The sequence below is a fragment of the Macrotis lagotis genome, chromosome 2 (genome assembly GCF_037893015.1).
Source record: "Macrotis lagotis isolate mMagLag1 chromosome 2, bilby.v1.9.chrom.fasta, whole genome shotgun sequence".
Taxonomy (NCBI): domain Eukaryota; kingdom Metazoa; phylum Chordata; class Mammalia; order Peramelemorphia; family Peramelidae; genus Macrotis; species Macrotis lagotis.
The window spans coordinates 67502740-67520851 of NC_133659.1; the positions used below are offsets into that span (position 1 = coordinate 67502740).

The 18112-nt window shown below is 32.5% G+C and overlaps 1 protein-coding gene across 10 annotated transcripts in view; it reads left to right on the forward strand.

The window, feature by feature from the left end:
- Positions 1-18112, forward strand: part of RABGAP1L (RAB GTPase activating protein 1 like) — a 716515-nt gene that overhangs the window by 208124 nt on the left and 490279 nt on the right. For all 10 annotated transcript variants that reach the window (XM_074222075.1, XM_074222079.1, XM_074222077.1 and 7 more), the window contains one exon: positions 11501-11594. In XM_074222075.1, the coding sequence (XP_074078176.1) occupies positions 11501-11594 (94 nt within the window). The remainder of the gene's footprint in view (positions 1-11500; positions 11595-18112) is intronic.

Consider the following 18112-nt stretch of genomic DNA (forward strand, 5'->3'; position numbering starts at 1 on the left):
TTTGATCTTATTGTTGACACAGACCTTTGACTATGAAATATGGTTCTTAGAGAGGATTTATTTAAAGTAAATATATTAAGTCCAAAAGGGTTTGGAGGTGGAACATAATAAGAAAAATAAACTCATTTGAGGAAATCTGAGAACCAGGGTGGACTACAAGGTAGAAAATTTGGTTAAAAGCTAGTGAAGATTTTTGTCTTTTTTCCATTCCTAGTACTTAGTACAATGCTTATTAAGTATTTGTTGACTAGTTGAAGTGTCAACTGGAGGCAGAAACAGATTCAGTCTTGTCATGAGAACAATACAGACTACCTATAGTGGTGTCAGCTTGCAGAGGCCCTTTTTCCTTAGAAGAATGGGGAAAATGGTGTATTATTGTCCACCAAACTACTGTCAACAGTCTTTCTTCACAGTTTATCCACAATCCTCCCCAAGGAAAGTTTACTTTTCCCTTCTTCCTTCCCATCTTGAAGCCCACCCCTCCCATACCTGATAGTGAATAAAAAGGATGGGAAATCCAAATGCTTGCTGTCTCTGTCTTTGTCTTTGTCTCTGTCTCTCTGTCTCTCTCTCTCTCTCTCTCTCTCTCTCTCTCTCTCTCTCTCTCTCTCTCTCTCTCTGCCAACAATTCCTTGACCAGGTTAGTGATAATTTCATTCTTCCAAAGAATGGGAGAAATTTTCAAGTTCCGAGAGAATTAGCTGATTTGATTGTTGAGCAATTGTCTGTGGCCTCCAAAAGATTATGAAAAATGGAATAACCAAGGCTTTGTGAAGGGAAAATGATTTCCTAATTTCAAAAATAGGAAGAGACTATGCATGCAAGTCAAACTGTAGACTAACCAGTGGGACCATTTACTGTCTTCTGCGTAGCAGTAATGACAAGGACCATAGTCATGAGTCCTTCCATCATGACAATATTGTTAGGAATAGTTGGAGAGAGCCAAGATGTGTCAGTAGTACGGAAGGTAGAATGTAGGGACATCAGCAAAAGGAGTAGAAATGATGATATACTTATCTTCATCCTTCAGATGAGCCCCAGCCTTTTCAAAGGTAGAAAAATATCCCACCAGTGGACCTTTCCATACTGAACTCCAGCATTCCCTCATTTGGGATCCTATTCCCCGAGGACAATACTGACTTTTCCATTCATCATTGGTTTTCTATTCTTATCCTTGATGGTACCCTTGAACTTTCCATGTATAGAATTATATTAGAATATATAAACCATAAAGTTGAAACTAGTGAAAATATCATTGTTGACCAAGACATCTATTCTGCTGGAAGGAAATGCAGAACTTGTCCCTAGATACCCAGCATAGCCAAACTAATTAACTCTGACATTTACCATAATGTCTCAGGGATATGAATGCAGCAATGGATACTGGGTATACTGGTCCCTAGCATGGACATAGAGCTGAAAGTCTAAAAAACTCTTTATAGTAGCTTTTTTGGTTGCAGTAAGAATTGAGAGCAAAAGTAACTGCCCGTTAACTGAGAAATGATTGAACAAATTATGGTTTATGAATGTAGTGAAAGATAGTTGTGCTGTAAGATAAGAGGAATGGATTTAGAGAAAATCTTTTGTTATCTAATAAATAATAAAATAAGTAGAACTAGGAAAATTATTTATATAATGTCTGTAACATTATTTAAAAAATGATGTTGAAAGACTTGAGGACTCTGATCAGTGCAATGACCAATCATGACTCTTAAAGATTGATATAGCTTGCATGCTTCCTACTTCTTTGTAGAGAGGTGGCTTATAGGTTCATGGACAATGTGTGAATTGGTTTTGATCAACTATAGTTATTTGTTATAATGACATATTTTTATTTTTAGGAATAGAAAGTTGGGGAGAAGCATATAATGGTAATTCAAATATTAATAATGCAAAAAGAAAAGTATCATTAGAAAATTAAAAATTTTCAGAAAAGTAGAATGTTTAGAAGATTCAGATGAATAGGACTGTGTGGCACTATCCTTTTAATAAGCCTAAGTTATATTTTATAGAATGACTGTTTCTTTTGTCATTTTTTCATCTTCTCTGTATATTGAAATCTTAACTTTTTTATGCTTAAGTTTATAATAAGATAATATTTTTAATTAAAAAGAAATCATTGGTAATTTTGAATTAAGCAGTTTTGAATGAAGCCAGATTGAAAAGGATTTAGAAAAGAATGTGAGGCGAAGTGGGGGTAATGAATATAGTCAGCTTTTTAAATAAAAGTTTGACTAAGAGAGAATTAGAGGTTCAAAAAATTTTTTAAAGGATAGGGGAGATTTGAACATGTCTATAGGAAGCAGGAAAGGATAGGGAGGCATTACTGGATTTAGAGTTAAAGGACCTGAATTCAAATCCCTGATTTTGGCCTTATTAACTGTGGGACCTCGTTGGGCAAGCTTCTTCAATTCTGTGAGGCTCAGTTTCATTATCAGTGTCTCATAATATTTCCCAGTAGTACAGTGGTCTGTCTATAGTGACTTCAGTAAATGGGTGAGGTAAATCCAAACAAAATCTCTTCCGGATCTAAATTACATTTATGTGTGTATGTGGCTGTGTATGTGTGTATCTTCATAATTCCTGGCACATAGAAGACACTAAATAAATGTTTATTGTTGATATATGTGTTTAAACCATACCTTGTCTTAGTCAACAGTCAGTCAACAAGCATCTAAGTTTTAGAAGAGATGAGTGTGATAATGGGAAAGTCACTGAATTTGTGACCCTCAATATCCTTCTCAAATGAGCTGATGGTATGTTCCTTTTAGTTTAGTTAGATTGTTATGTCAGCTAGGTAATCATACTTCCCCCACAGGGTTATTGTGAAGAACAAATAAGGTAATGCATGTAACACACTATACACACACACACACACACACACACACACACACACATATATGTATATATATGTCTATATTTATATTTCATTATTATACTCATTTTTATTATTATATTCTATTATACTGGATTACATTATTACATTTTCTTATTACATTCATAGGTATAGTGGGTTATATTAGTCATAAATATAAATTAAATTCTATTATATATTTCTATTATTATTATTATTATTACAGTTATTATTTATTCTCTCATCTTAGTTTCCATGACCCTGTCTATCTGCTGAGTTGCCATTGCTTTTTATTCTTTTCCAGAAAGTAGATCTTCTTAATTTTTTTCTTTTTTACAGATAAATTAGCATTGTTATGTTTTATAAGAAGAGTATCCTTATCAGTCTTCCCTTTTTGTTATTTGATGGTAATTGGTTGGTCAGACCTTACTCCTTTTTTTCCATCTTATCATAGTATAGATTAAAAATTTAAACCAAATACTTCACTGTTTGGAGAAATATCTTATTTGACCTATGGGATGAAAGAATGGAAGGTTGGCTATATAGTTTGATTTCCTAACAGAGAAATCCTTAAGTAGACTGAAATAAACCTTGTCTTTTCCTCTGAGGCTGTGATCCTGCCAGGATATGCAAAGCAAATTGGAAAAAAGGAAACTGACTTGAATATTACCTTGAGCTTACTAGCTTAAAGAAGTATGCATACTGCTATAAATAAAAATGAAACTATCCCCTAACCTTAGGGGAAGAAAATTGTAATGATAATTGAAAAAATTAAAACATTATCATGGTAAAGAGATGGTTATTTTAATAGAACAAATCTTACTGAATAATAGCTGATAGTATAAGATTATGAGAAAAATTACAGTATAAGTTAAGCATCTATGAAAAACTATTCACTAATTGTATTTTCTATGATGTAGCTTCTCTTTTCATTCTTTTCATGGAGAATTATACTTTAAGAAGACTAGATTTTATATTGTGCTGTTAAAACCATCATCTCATGATGTTCTTTGACCATACTTAGTAGAAAATATCATCAAATTTAATTTGTCTTTGTTGACGATTGGAAGTAGGCTTCAAATCTCCTTTCCTTTTATAAATAGAATGAAAGTAATTTGTTAATAGAAACACAGTAGTTTTTCTTAGCAATCTGCCACAAAAACTAAGCTAAATGTCTTGTACAATTTTTGATTGATTGAAATATCATGCATATTTATTTGATATAAATTTTACTTCTACTGAATCTTTGCCACCATTTTCTTAATTTTAAAAATGTAGCCATTGTGCTTGTATGAAAAGAAGATACAGATGAAAAATATTTATGAATTATTATTTAGTTTTGATGTAATTCCAGAATTCTATGATTGAGTTCATTGGAAACATATTCTCTTTTTCACCTTATTTTCCTGAGAAAGATATATCACATTATGCATTAAAATTTACCAGTTCTCCTTTATTTAGAACATGGGTGTTCAACCTTTTAGCTCTTCTGGGCATCTTGACCCAACAAAAACTTGTTAAGGGCTGCATATAGAATTTAATTTATATTTATGACTAATATAACCCATTTTAGCTATGAGTATAATAAGAAATTGTAATAATGTAATCCAGTATAATAGAATATAATAAAGTATAATAATAAGATGAGTATAATAATGAAACATTTGCTTTTTTAAAAAAATAAGACCATGCCATTGTTTTAATGTTTTTGCAAGGCAAATGGGGTTAAGTGTCTTGCCCAAGGCCACACAGCTAGGTAATTATTAAGTGTCTGAGACTGGATTTGAACCCAGGTACTCCTGACTCCAAGGCCAGTGCTTTATCCAGTACACCACCTAGCCACCCCCTGACCATGCCATTTTTAAGATGAATACTAAGCCTGCTTTTTTCGTTACCAGTGCATCCATATATGGTTTGATAGAGATTGTAGTGATGTGAAGATATTTTAAAGATGCTGGTCTGAAATTTTCGTTCTGTTTTTACTTTTTGCATGCTTCATGAAGGAAAAAAATGTTGCTCACAAATATGTGTGTGTGTGTGTGTGTGTAATGTATTCCAGACGTCATGAACACATGTTCATGAAATATCGTGTATATTTTTCTTTAGGCAGGTATAACTTATAAAACTTCAATAAAGACACTTGAATAAATCTTTAAGTTGTGTATATGATTGAAACTCTCAACATTCTGTTTGCAAGTTGCAGACAACTTATTGATATCAACTGAGAATGGAGTAGCAAATATACTAAAATGCTGTTGGTCTTTTCTAAAGTATTGAAATCTATTCTCAAAGTCCTGTGACAAATTTGCAATTACTGCTGCATATGATAAAGTTGTCTGTTGAAGAAATTGATGAGTGATAGCACATTTTAAAATAAAGATCCGAATTCCTCTATGTACATTTTTTGTAAAAAACCTGGCAGTCTGAAAGTTCACACAATGTTAGTTACATGAAAAAGTTGAATTGAGTTAAGGTCTCAGCTGGTTTGGAGATGCTGTAATGTTGGCGCATTTGCTTACCCATTTCTTCATTTTCCGGTTGCATGACACTGACCTTATGAATGAGCTTTGAAGATTGCAGGCCATGGGTTGGTAGTACAGTGGATTACAGTGATGTAACAGAAACAAAGCAAGATTAGAGATTTGTATCTTTTTTTATCATTTATAAATCTCTTCAAATTTCTAAAGTTAAATTTAGTTAGTTGAATCTTTCAGATGACCAGAGGTGTGATTATGTATGTTTTATTTTGAATATTTAATGTACATTTCTTTTTTCAGTAATGCTACCATTATTCTTCAGCTGCAACATAAAATTTTTTATGTAGAAATAGAAAACCCCTAAAGAGATTCAGGCTCACTTCATGATCTCAGGAAATTTTACTTTACTTTTTTGGGACATAATTGCTTCATATACAAACTAAAGGTTTTGGACTTGATCTCTTAAGTTCCCTTCCATCTCTAATTTTCTGAACATTTTTAGGGCATTTCCGGTGTTTTAACAGTTGTGACAGGAACAGATACTGCAGGACTTGACCAGGGGATTGACAGATACAGAAGATATTAGAAGTTAACTTCCTTTATCCTCACATAAGCTCTATTCCCAGTTTGATGCTGCTTTCATCTCATCTGGCTTTAGCTAATTGAAAGGAGACCAGGAATTTAAGTTTAAAACTTTTGAACACAGCTTCTGGAAGCATTGGCTTTCTTCTAATCTCTTGTTTTCTTTTCTTGAGTAATGCTTTTTCAACTGTTCCTTGTTTTATAGGCAGGATATGGATAAGGGCTGAAGCTGTGATTTTAGCTGCCTAAGGGCAAGTCATGCAACCTCTCTGAACATCAATTTTCTCATATGTGAAAAGAGGTTTTTCAAACCTATTAGCACATACCTCACATGGTTATTGTGGTATCACATGAATAATGTTTATCAAGTGCATAGCAAAATTTAAAGTATTATACAGATGTCACTTCTTTTTTTTCTGCTACTTTTTGCATCTTTTTCTTCCTTTTCTTCATCTCTTCACTTCCATTCACTGTTATGATGAATTGATGAAGATTCCTTGAGAATGAAAATGTTTCATTATTTTTATCTCCAGTGCTTAGCATAGTACCTGGATATTTTGGGGGTTGTTTTCAGTCTTATTTGACTCTGTGGCCCCATTTGAATTTTCTTGGAAAAGATACTGGAGTGGTTTGTCTTTTCCTTCTCTGGATCATTTTACAGAAGAGGAAACTGAGGTAGACAGGGTGAAGTGACTTGCCAAGGTTCACACAGCTAGTAAGTGTTTGGGGCTAGATTCGAACTCATAAAGATGAGTATTTCTGATGCCAGTCCATCACTGTAATCCACTGTACCACTTAACTGTCCATCGTAGTAGTTACTTACTAAGTTTTTGTTGATTGATTGACTGACTTGTGTGGCCCATGAATTTGATACCTTTCATCATTCTATTAGGACACTCAGCTATGCTTGGCTAGTCTCTTTATACCTTTCAGGTGGAAGTATAGGGAATAGTAAAGGTCGAATCTTTTCCCTCTAGTCAGTTTTTCCAAGTAGTCATGTTCTTCTCCCCCCCCCCGCAAATGAATTGTTTTTAACATTCATTAAAAAAAATTGAGTTCCTAATTCTCTCCTTCTAATTCTCCCCCTCCTCTTCTACTCATTGTAGAAGCAAGAAATGTGATATCAATTATGCATGTAAAATCATGCAAAACATATTTCTGTTAGCAGTGTTGCAAAAAATCATAAAACAATAAAAATAAAGTGAAAATTATGCTTGTTTGCATTCATATTCTATCAGTTCTGTCTGTGAATGTGACTGGTATTTTCATCATAAGTCTTCATGAATTGTCTTAGATCATTTTATTGCTGAGAATAGCTAAATCACTCAAGGTTGATCATCATACAGTACATATACATATACATATACATATACATATGTGTGTGTGTGTGTGTGTGTGTATGTGTAGTGTTATTTATAAAATGTTCTTCTGGTTCTGCTCACTTCACTTTGTATCAGTTCATATAATTCTTCCCCTGTTTTTCTGAAACTGTTCCACTTGCATTCTTATACCATAGTAGTTTTTATTCCATCACAATCATGTGCCACAACTTGTTCAGTCATTCCTCCATTGGTGGGCATCCCCTCAATTTCTAATTCTTAGCCACCACAAAAAGAGCTGCTGTAAACATTTTTGTAAAGTAAGTTCTCCTCCCTTTTTTACTGATCTCTTTGGGATATAGATCTTGTAATGATATTGCTAGGCACAGTTTTATGACCTTTTGAGTATAGTTTTAAATTGTTATCCAGAATGGTTCAGCCAAGTTTCTTCTTCTAGGCTTTCTTCTTCTAGGTTTTCCTAGATACATGTGACAGAGCAGACTCTTGAGCCCATTCTGCTATCTAGACCAAAAAATTCTTCTCAGACCTACTCAGAGTTCTGGAGTTGTCCTGAAGGAATCTAGTTTTGACCATATTATACACTTCTGCCAGCCATACCACAATAGCACCTTAGTTACCCAACAGTTCTAGGTAATAGACTGTCACAGCAATCAATCTCCAGTTTTTCATGTCAGCTACATACAAATTAGATACTGCGAAACCTGACATTTCTGCCATCTTTAACTTGAGTATATGTTCATTCTTCTCAGGACTGATTTTTCAGTGTTTCCTCACATAATTATCAGTTTTTTTTTCTGGCCCTTTCAGACAATAAAGTCTTAATTAGCAAGGGATACTGCTTTATATTTAGGTTAAAAATTAGTGTAATAATTCTTATTTATTTGTACTGAAAGATGCTTATAATTCTTTACATATATTACAAAATTCACAACAACTGTATAAGGTAGATACTATTGGGTATTATTACCACTATTTTATAGATGAGGATTCCAAGGCACATGTCCAAAGTCCCATGGCTAAGAAATGTTAAAAGTTGAGCTTTGAATCTAGGTTTTTCTGCCTCCAGGTCTGTCACTAATCATTTATACTACATTGCTCTTAATTTTCTTGTAAATAAATAACTATTGTGACTGAGAATCATTTTTCCCAAGTGTAGGTAGGCAAATCAGGACAAAGTGTGATGTGGTTCTATAGCTATATGAAAATATTAATTTTTTAAACTCTTGGTTTTTTGACACCAGCTTTTTATGTAGCTTACAAAATGATTTGATTTAGAACTTGTAATCAAAATCTTAATTCTTTATATTTTCTCTTTTTGTCTTTCATGATATAGTTTTGAAACCGTTCTTTGTAAGAAAAAGCTGGAACATTAGACTTGACAAGGGTACATAGCAATCATTTAGTTCAATTCTGCTCTTATGTAAGATTCCTTTCTAGATTGCCATCTTGCCTCTGTTACTATACATTCATTGACAGAAAACTCAGCTGTTAAGCAAGACAACCTCCTCCATTTATGAAAAACTTTGAGATCCTGCATCATAGGAAGAAGTGTTGAGATGCACCTTAGAGATTTCCTAGTACAAATCATAACTGACAAAGAAATTCATTGATGATATCCCTGACAAGGGGCTATTAGCCATCTTTGAAGACCGCTATTGCTAGGCAACACACTTCTTTTCCTTGTAGTCCATTCCAATTTTAGGAAGCTCTAACTGTTGGAAAGTTTATATTGAGCCTAAATCTCTTTTCTCCAATTCCTACTATATTCTTAGTTCTGCTCTCTGGTGCTAAATAGAAGATGACTCATTTTTCTTCCATAGAGCAACATGTCAGATACTTTGAGATCATCATCAAGTTGTACCTCTGTCTTCTCTTTTCCAGACTAATCATTCCCAGCACAGGAGCCTTCATGAAAGTAGGAACATATGATCAGAGATGGAATAAAATAAGATCTTCAGTATGAATTGTAAAATTTTTTTTTCCTTAAGCATCACTTGAGTATAATTAAAATAAGGAGTACAATGTCCATTTGTAGTCATTTTGTATTAGAAATCAAATTACTCTATCAAATCTTTTTTACTAATTAATTACTCATAATTTCAGTATTTTGGACTTTTTTTAAATACCTATATTTTAATTCTGATTTCTCTGATATACTCAAATATTCTGTTGACACACTGAGATAGCAGAACAGTAATAGCCTGACTCCTTCCTACCTTTCCAGTCTAGTTATACTTCACACCATACTATATATAATCTGTGACCCTGTAATGCTGGTCTCATTGCTTTTTATTATAAATGAACCTCTTTCTCCAGACTCCTAGCTTTTTACTGGCTGTCCCCCTGGCTTGGAACACTCTCCCCCTTCAGAAACCTCCTGCTTTCTTTGACTCTTCTCTTGACTTCCTTCTGAGGTTACCTCCTAGTTATAACATTTATGTATCTTGGTTTTACATGGTTGTCTTTACCATTGGGATGAGCCCCATGAAAGCAGGTACTATCTTTTTCTTTTCTTGCAGATTCCTGGTCCTCACTGTAATGCCTAGTATATGGTAGCTACTTAAAAAATGCTAGTTGATTGACTAATTAGGAAGTAAAATTGTTGGACCTGATCTTTAGGAAAATTACTTTAGTGGTTGAATGGAGGACAGAGAGTGGGGAAAGACTTGAGGCAAACAGATCCACCTAGCTGACTACTGTATAATCAAGATGTGAGGTGCAGATGATGTCAAGAGGAGAGGAGGAGGCACATTTAGGAGATAATGAAAAGGAAAAATCAACAGACCTTGGGCAGAGATTGGATATGAGGAAGGAGGCAAGAAGAGAGATCAGGCCATGAAGGATGACAAGTGTACTGTGAAGCCAAGGGACTAGGAGAATGGTGGTGCCTTTAAAAGTAAGAAGTCAATTAGGAGGGGAGGGGGAAAGATTTAAAAGAAAAGATAATGATATGTTTTAGACATGTTAAGTTTAAGATATTTACCAGATATCCAGTTCCAGATATCTGAAAGGCAGCTGAATATGTGATCATGTGAGTCAGTGGAGAAGTTAGGGGAAAAATAGTATACTTTCTTTTCCTTTAATATTCCTACTTAACTTCATGTATTTAAACACATTATTCTCAGAAGGGCTCTTTTGTCTTTATCAGGCTGCCAGAGGGGGTCAATAAACACACAAAAAAATCAAGAACCCCTACATTAGAAGATTTGTTTAGGAATAAAGGTGGAAAGCAAGGATTCCTTCTCTACCTTCTATTATTTGACATAGAGTTTTAGGAACAGTAATAGCAGAAAGATAAGAAAAAAGTAAAAGCCTTTAAGTTTTTGCAAGGCAAATGGGGTTAAGTGGCTTGCCCAAGGCCACACACTGCTAGGTAATTAAGTGTTCAAGGCCAGGTTTGAACACAGATACTCCTGACTCCAGCGCCAGTGCTCTATCCACTGAGCCACCTAGCTGCCCCCATTTTGTAATTTTTTAAAAACATTTTAAAAAATTTTTTTTATTTAAGGCAATGGGTTTAAGAGTGACTTGCCCAAGGTCACACAGCTAGGCAATTATTAAATATCTTGAGTTCAGATTTGAATTCAGGTCCTCCTGACTCCAGGGCCGGTGCTCTATCCACTGTGCCACCTAACTGCCCCTCATTTTGTAAATTTTTAAAAATTGGAATCAAAGAAACACTTCGACATATTAATATTTAAGTTGTCTTTTATCAAAAGTTAAACCTCTTAGACTAGTTTTATAAATCTTAAAGTTTGGATAGATACAGTATAAAAAATTATTGCTGTTTGTCTTCAGAGATTTTGTATGTAGGTGTAGCACGTTTATGTATGGGTATTTGATGATTCCTCTACATGTATTTATTGGGATTTTTTCTTTATACATTTAGTCTTGATTATTATAGGATGAATCTAGTAGAACAATAGATTCAGAGTTCCTAATTATATTTCAATCTCCACCTTTTTGAATTCATTTATTACTTTGAGCAGAGCTTGGTGGTTTAATTTCGAAGTTGAAAAATATGTATGAAAATTTTCAAAGGGAAAAGATTGTGCTTTGAAATTCTTCACCTGGCTTACTACTTATCATTGATGATTAATTAATATAGCTTAGGAGGATTTTTTAAAATTTAGAGGTAAAATGATATTAAGTTAAAGTATTATATTAATGCATTAATTGAATATACTTTAGTGTTTTTTTTCTGATACACTTTTGAATTTTTCTATATTTTCTATTTTTATTTTCAGAGAGTGATAATGAACTCTCAAGTGGTACTGGTGATGTATCTAAGGATTGCCCTGAGAAGATCTTATATTCATGGGGAGAATTGCTGGGAAGATGGTAAATTTCAGTTTTTTCCTATTTAACTTAACATTTACTTAATAGGTTTTCTTTGAATAGAATTTTGAGTATTGAATTAATTTCATTATATGAATTTAAAGCTTTTATTATTATGCTAAATATTGTATTTTAAGATGGCACTGATTTTAAAATAGTACAGAAAATCAATTACAACATAAATGTATAACTATATTTAATATTTTGCTTGAACTTAAATAAAAGCATTTTATTGCATTTTCAAATACTAACTTTATTCATACCTTTATTTTTTTCAAAGTAGTATACTGTTTTATTGTCAAAATACTTAAATTCTCATATTGGGAGGCTAATTCATTTGTATTAGATTTATCCATACCTGGCTCTCTATTTGTCTCAAATGTTTCTATCTGCTATGTATATGATTCCCTTCCCATACCTGATTTAAAAAGGGTCAAATTCAGTCTTTCTACTGTGTAATAAATTGTTTTCAGAAGCAGATATTCCTCTAATTTGTAATTCATGTTAATTATTTCAGTTTGACTAATTAATTAATTAATTCAGTTTTGGGGGGGATTAGAATGAATTTCTTTTCCTGTTTCCAAATAGAAATAAATAGTAAAATATTTTTCAAAATAATAATTTATTATTATTGAACCAACATCTGTATCAGAGATCTGCAGATCACAACTTGAATTATAGATACCATTCATGTAAAATGTATGAACAAAGTGTTAAAATTAGAGTCAGGCAGGATTAAGTAGCTAGTTAGCATAAAAATAAAACAAACCATTATAGACTAAGGTATGGAAATTTATTCTGGATAACTGACAAATAGCATTTTAATAAAGAAAACCTTTCAGTATTCAGCATGAGTAGGCAGTGATTAAGAAGAGCATACTCTATATCTTCCCTGGCATCTAGAACCTCTGTATCCATAAAGATGGAATTGAATTGAGATCTCTATCTATGTATCTAGATCTATGTCAATAACTATATATCTATATTTAACTCTGTAGGACATCTAATGAGGTTTTCCTTTGTAGAATGTTAGAGCAAGACCACAGGTTCCTAATATATTATCACTTCACACACACACACACACACACACACACACACACACACACACACACGATAATAAAATTTATGGAAGGAAGTAGATACGTGTCATATTCAATTCACTTCCATGTAATTTTTATGGTTCCTTTTCATTAGTTTTTAGGTTTCTTCCATCTCTATCAATCTAGGAATAAAGGAAGTATCTTTGGGGAGCTTTGGTTGATCTTCCAATCCTAAATCCAAGGTTCAGGAAGCTCACTTAGAATGTTTATGTTTGTGTGTGTGAGAGAGAGAAAGAGAGAGAGAGAGAGAGAGAGAGAGAGAGAGAGAGAGAGAGAGAGAGAGACAGAGAGAGAGACACAGAGAGAGAGAGACAGAGACAGTGTGTGTGTGTGTGTGTGTGTGTGTGTGTGTGTGTGTAATTGCTTGTTAAGTGTATATTCAAAACCATTTAGGATTCCTGTACTGTTTTTAAAAAAGTACAGAATGTAGGTAGAATAAAATCAATAAACTCACTAAAAGTTATTCAAGGTTTCATTGGAACTACAGGAAAAATTCACGACACCAAACTTTTAATGAACTAGCCATGGATAAAACTTTCTCCACTATTTCCCTACCTCCAAATTTTAGCAAAACAAAGCAAAATATATTTCTTTGTTGCTTATGGAGCTTGAAATAGCATGAGGATAATGTCATGATTCATAAAGTAAAATAGATGATCCTTTTTTCTTCCTCTCATTTAGTTCCTTGCCTACACAGGCACATTCTCTCTCTCTCTTACACACATTCGTACACTCTCAAACATGCACATTCTCTCTCTCACACACACACACACACATACATACACATTCTCACACACACTCACACACATTCTCTCTCTTTCTTACATACTCTCATACACGCACTCTTTCTCTCACATTCACTCAATCTTTCTTTCACACACATATACACACTCACAGAAACTCACTCTCACACATTCTCTCTCAAACACACACTCTCATACACATATTTTCTCTCTCACACACAGACACACACACTCTATTTCTCTCTCTCATACACTCACACACACATTTTCTCTCTCACACACATGCTCTCATGCACACACTGCATACACTCACACACATACACACTATTTCTTTCACACACATACACACACATTCTTTCTCTCTCTCTCTCTCTCACACACACACACACACACACACACAAACACACACACACACACACACACACACACACACACACGCCCATAAATTCTGCTGGCCTTTGTAGTCACCGTCATCTGTCTCTTTTTTATTTCTGTGCCAATTTTTAAAATAATCAGTCCCCCCCCACACACTGCCTGCATTCCTTCTCCTTAAAGTTTCTCAGTTTCATGAATCTTTTTTCTCTTCACTGAAACTTACATTCCCGAAGATTAGAAGGGATGTTTTTTTCCCATGCTTTTTTGCCTTGTTTTTTTCCATTCATTTTTCTCCTTGATTACTGGATTCTGTTGACACATGACTCCTTGAAACTTCACCCTTTTTTGGAGGGACATATTGATGCTATATCATCCTTGTTTCCCTTCTTTTTCTTCTCTACCCTCTTTTCTCCTTTTTGCTAAGCCTTGGTAAGACTACCTAAAGATGAATGTTCCCACAAGACTATGTCATAGAACTTTTTTCTTTTCTATTTTTCCTATGAGAACTCATGTGATGTAAAGTTTAACTTATTTCTCATGCTAATAACATTGGCATCCCTATCTCTGACTCTGGCCTCTGGTCTATATTTTCAGCCATCTTTAGTATATCTGCATTCAGATCAGTATTCTTTTTAGCATTTATTATGTCATGGATCTCACTGGATCCCCTTTCACAATGATGATTTTTAAATTAGCAAAATAAAATCTGTAGGTTTACAAAGGAAACCACATATTTTGAAATACAGTTATCAAAATTAAAAAAAAAAAACTAGATCATAGATCCCAGGTAAATAAAACTACCTGATTTAAATACACTGGTTTTACCTCAAGTTAATTCTGTCTAAATCTGAAACAACTTAAACTTTCCAAAATAGAATTGACTTCCTAAACAAATACTTCCCAACCTCCATAATATTGCTAGTAAATGTCCACCAATATCTTAGTCACCTGGGTCTAAATTATGGCATTTATCTTAATTTTTCCTTGAATCTCTAGATCTCATTTCTTAATTTCTTTTTCAAAAAATAATGTTTCTCAGATTTATATTTTCTGCTGTATTCTTGCTGTCACTATATCTTAAATAAGATTACTATAAATTCCTTTGATGATATCCTTCATAAAGTGTTCCCCCTTCTCCAATTATTCTTTATTTGATTATTGTACTAATCTTCACAAAGTAAATTAGTTTCAACATTTCACATCACTATTCAATAGCATATACCATGGTTCTCTATTGCCTCCCAGAGAAAAATCTAAACTTCTTTTCCTGGTATGCAACTCTATATGTTTCCATATTCCTTATTCTACCTCTACTCCCATCACTTAAAGGTATGAGTATTTAATGATTTTTCTAGGCAAACTATAAGGGACAATAGCCAGGTTTTGTTTTGAGAAATTGGATACACTTTGAATTTACTGAGAAGAGAAGAGAGACATTCCAGGTGAAGGGGACAATGTATAGAAAGGCAACTGGAATTAAGAATCTTCTCTCCTCCCGTTACCTCCACTGCCTTGCTCAAGAAGAAAAAAAACGGGAAGGAAACATACATTTGTTAAATACTTACTATTATATCTTTTCCAACATTCATTGCTTATCTCCTCAAGCATTTCAAGTGCATAGAAATGAATGTTGTACTTTTACCAAAAAAATTTTCAAGATCTATTGATACAATCATATGATTTAAAAAAATTTTTATTATTGGTATAGCTAATTATATTTTTATGTTAAATCATCCTTCATTCCTAATATAAATCCCACTTAATCTTAATGTATGATCTTTATAAAATATTGTTGCAATCTTTGACTTAGAATTTTATTTAGGATTTTTGCATCTATATTTATAAATGAAATTGGTTTATAATTTTCTTTCTCTGTTTTTACTCATCCTGATATAGTTATCAGTATTATATTTGTTTCAAAAATGGAATTTTGTAGATTCCCTTCATTGTCCATTATTTCAAATAATTTATTGGAATTAGTTGATTTTTAAATATTTGATAAATTTCACTTGTAAATCCATCTGGTCCTGGTATTTTTTTTAGGAAATTAATTTATGACCTTTTCAATTTCTTTTTCTAAAATATATATGTGTGTGTATACATTAATTATTCTTCTGCTAATCCAAATACAAACAGTTTATATTTTATAATTATTCTCCCATTTCATTTAAATCGTTAAATTTATTGACATATAATTGGGCAAAATAACCCCTTATAATTTATTTATTTATTTCTTTACTTGATAGTGTATTCATACTTGTAATTTTTGATAATAGTGATTTGGTTTTCTCTATTCTTAAAAATCAAATTAACTGATTGTTTATGGTTTTTTTCATAAAACTAACTCCTAAATTTATTGAGTATGATTTTTATACTCAATTTTGTTTATCTTACCTTTAATTTTTGATATTTCCAATTTCTTTTTAATCTCAGTAATGTGGGTTTTTATTCTTATATTTCTATCAAGCTTGGTTTCTATAAAATCAAAGACCTCTTAATGCCCATGTATGATGTATTTTTGTCTATTCCTATTCATGACCTTCCTGCTTATTTTAATAATAATGACTCACCTGTCTTCAAAATCTCTTTTCCTTGGAGATCTCATCTACATGAGTTGATTTAACTAATAATGCTAGATGATATGCCTAGAGGATATATCTGCTAGATAATATATCAGTGTTATGGTTATATTAAAATGACTTATGTTTAAATTTTAAAGAAGATTAGAATTGCTATTTATAATATGGTTTTGTGGATAATTTCATTTAAAATATTTCATAAATCTAATAGCACCTTATGTTTACATGAAATGAAAAGGTTACTATGTGTATTTCATTTTTTTTCACTCATTAAAAGATTATGTAAGATATGTTTTATAATTTGTTGAATTTGGGGAAATTAAATATGTGTTATAACCAATTGTATATTCTCAAGGATTCTGATAACAACAGATGATGTTGATGAAATGATGTCCTTATGTACTCATTTATTTAAAGTACTGATAATTTTTTAAAAATTTATCTTTTTTTGTATCTTTCCTGGTCATCAATATGCTCTAATAGCATTAGGTATAATCTCCTATTTCTTAATTCTGTCCTGTTAAATAATACAATTGTATGTAATGGAGTTGTTGTTGCAATGTTGCCAGGATAACGAAGAAATTAGAGATGTTAATCTACCAGTTTTATGAGTAACCTAGTTCTTTTCAGTACCATTTAGGTAAGATAAAAATTGCAGTTTGATTTTTACAAGAGAGTAGATGAGATACTTTCATAAAGCCTAACTAAACAGATGGCTGAGGGACCACTGAAAGCTGCTATGTTGACCCTGTTATTCAGGCATTAGAAGCAAGCCTTATATTTATTTATTTACTATGTTAAGATTTTTGAGTAGGCATCCTTAGCAAGCAATTATTTAAGCATTAGGGAAATAGGAGCAGCTCTGTAGATGTTAAGCAGGTAGAATATGATAAAAGAGGGAAATAAAAGGAGAGAAGAAGTTTCAAAATGTAAACTTGATTAGAATCATTTTGAAAAGGCAGAGATACCAAAGGTATTTCATATCTGCATTCATACAACCTGGTTTGCTCCTAAGCACAAAATTTCTAGTTCATTTCTTAGTGGTAACATGAGCATATCTAGAAATCTTTAACGAATGGGGTACTCTATCTTTTTATACAGTTTTTTATTGCTAAATCATCCTTCATTCCTAATATAAATCCTACTTAATCTTAATGTATAATCTTTGTAAAATATTGTTGTAGTCTTTGACTTAGTATTTTATTTAGGATTAATTTGAATTTTTTCTTTAACATATTTTTATATTCATGTATAAAATATTTTTGTGAAACTAAATGCTTAATAAATATTCAATTGAACATAGTAATGATACAGATGTGTATATGCATATATGTTTATGTATGAAGAAAATATCAAAACACACACACATACATACATACTCCCAGTATCACTAGATTCAGGTGAACATTTAGTTTGGAATCATTATTACATTCAGTTGAACAAACTTTTATTAAACTCTTACAATATGTAAGTATTATGTTAGTTGTTGGCAATACAACTAAGATAAAATCATTATACTTTCCTATTAAGAGAATTATGGCTTAGACTTATATTCAAACAAATGCCTATTGACCACCTCCAGCTCTTTAGTGATATGGTTCTGTTGGAAATTCTAGATGTGTCAGTCACCTAATAACACAGAAAATGAAAATGTTTATGATTCATACTTAAATCAGTTCTTCAGAGCATACAGGAACTATCACAATGCCCTCCAGTGTTTGATC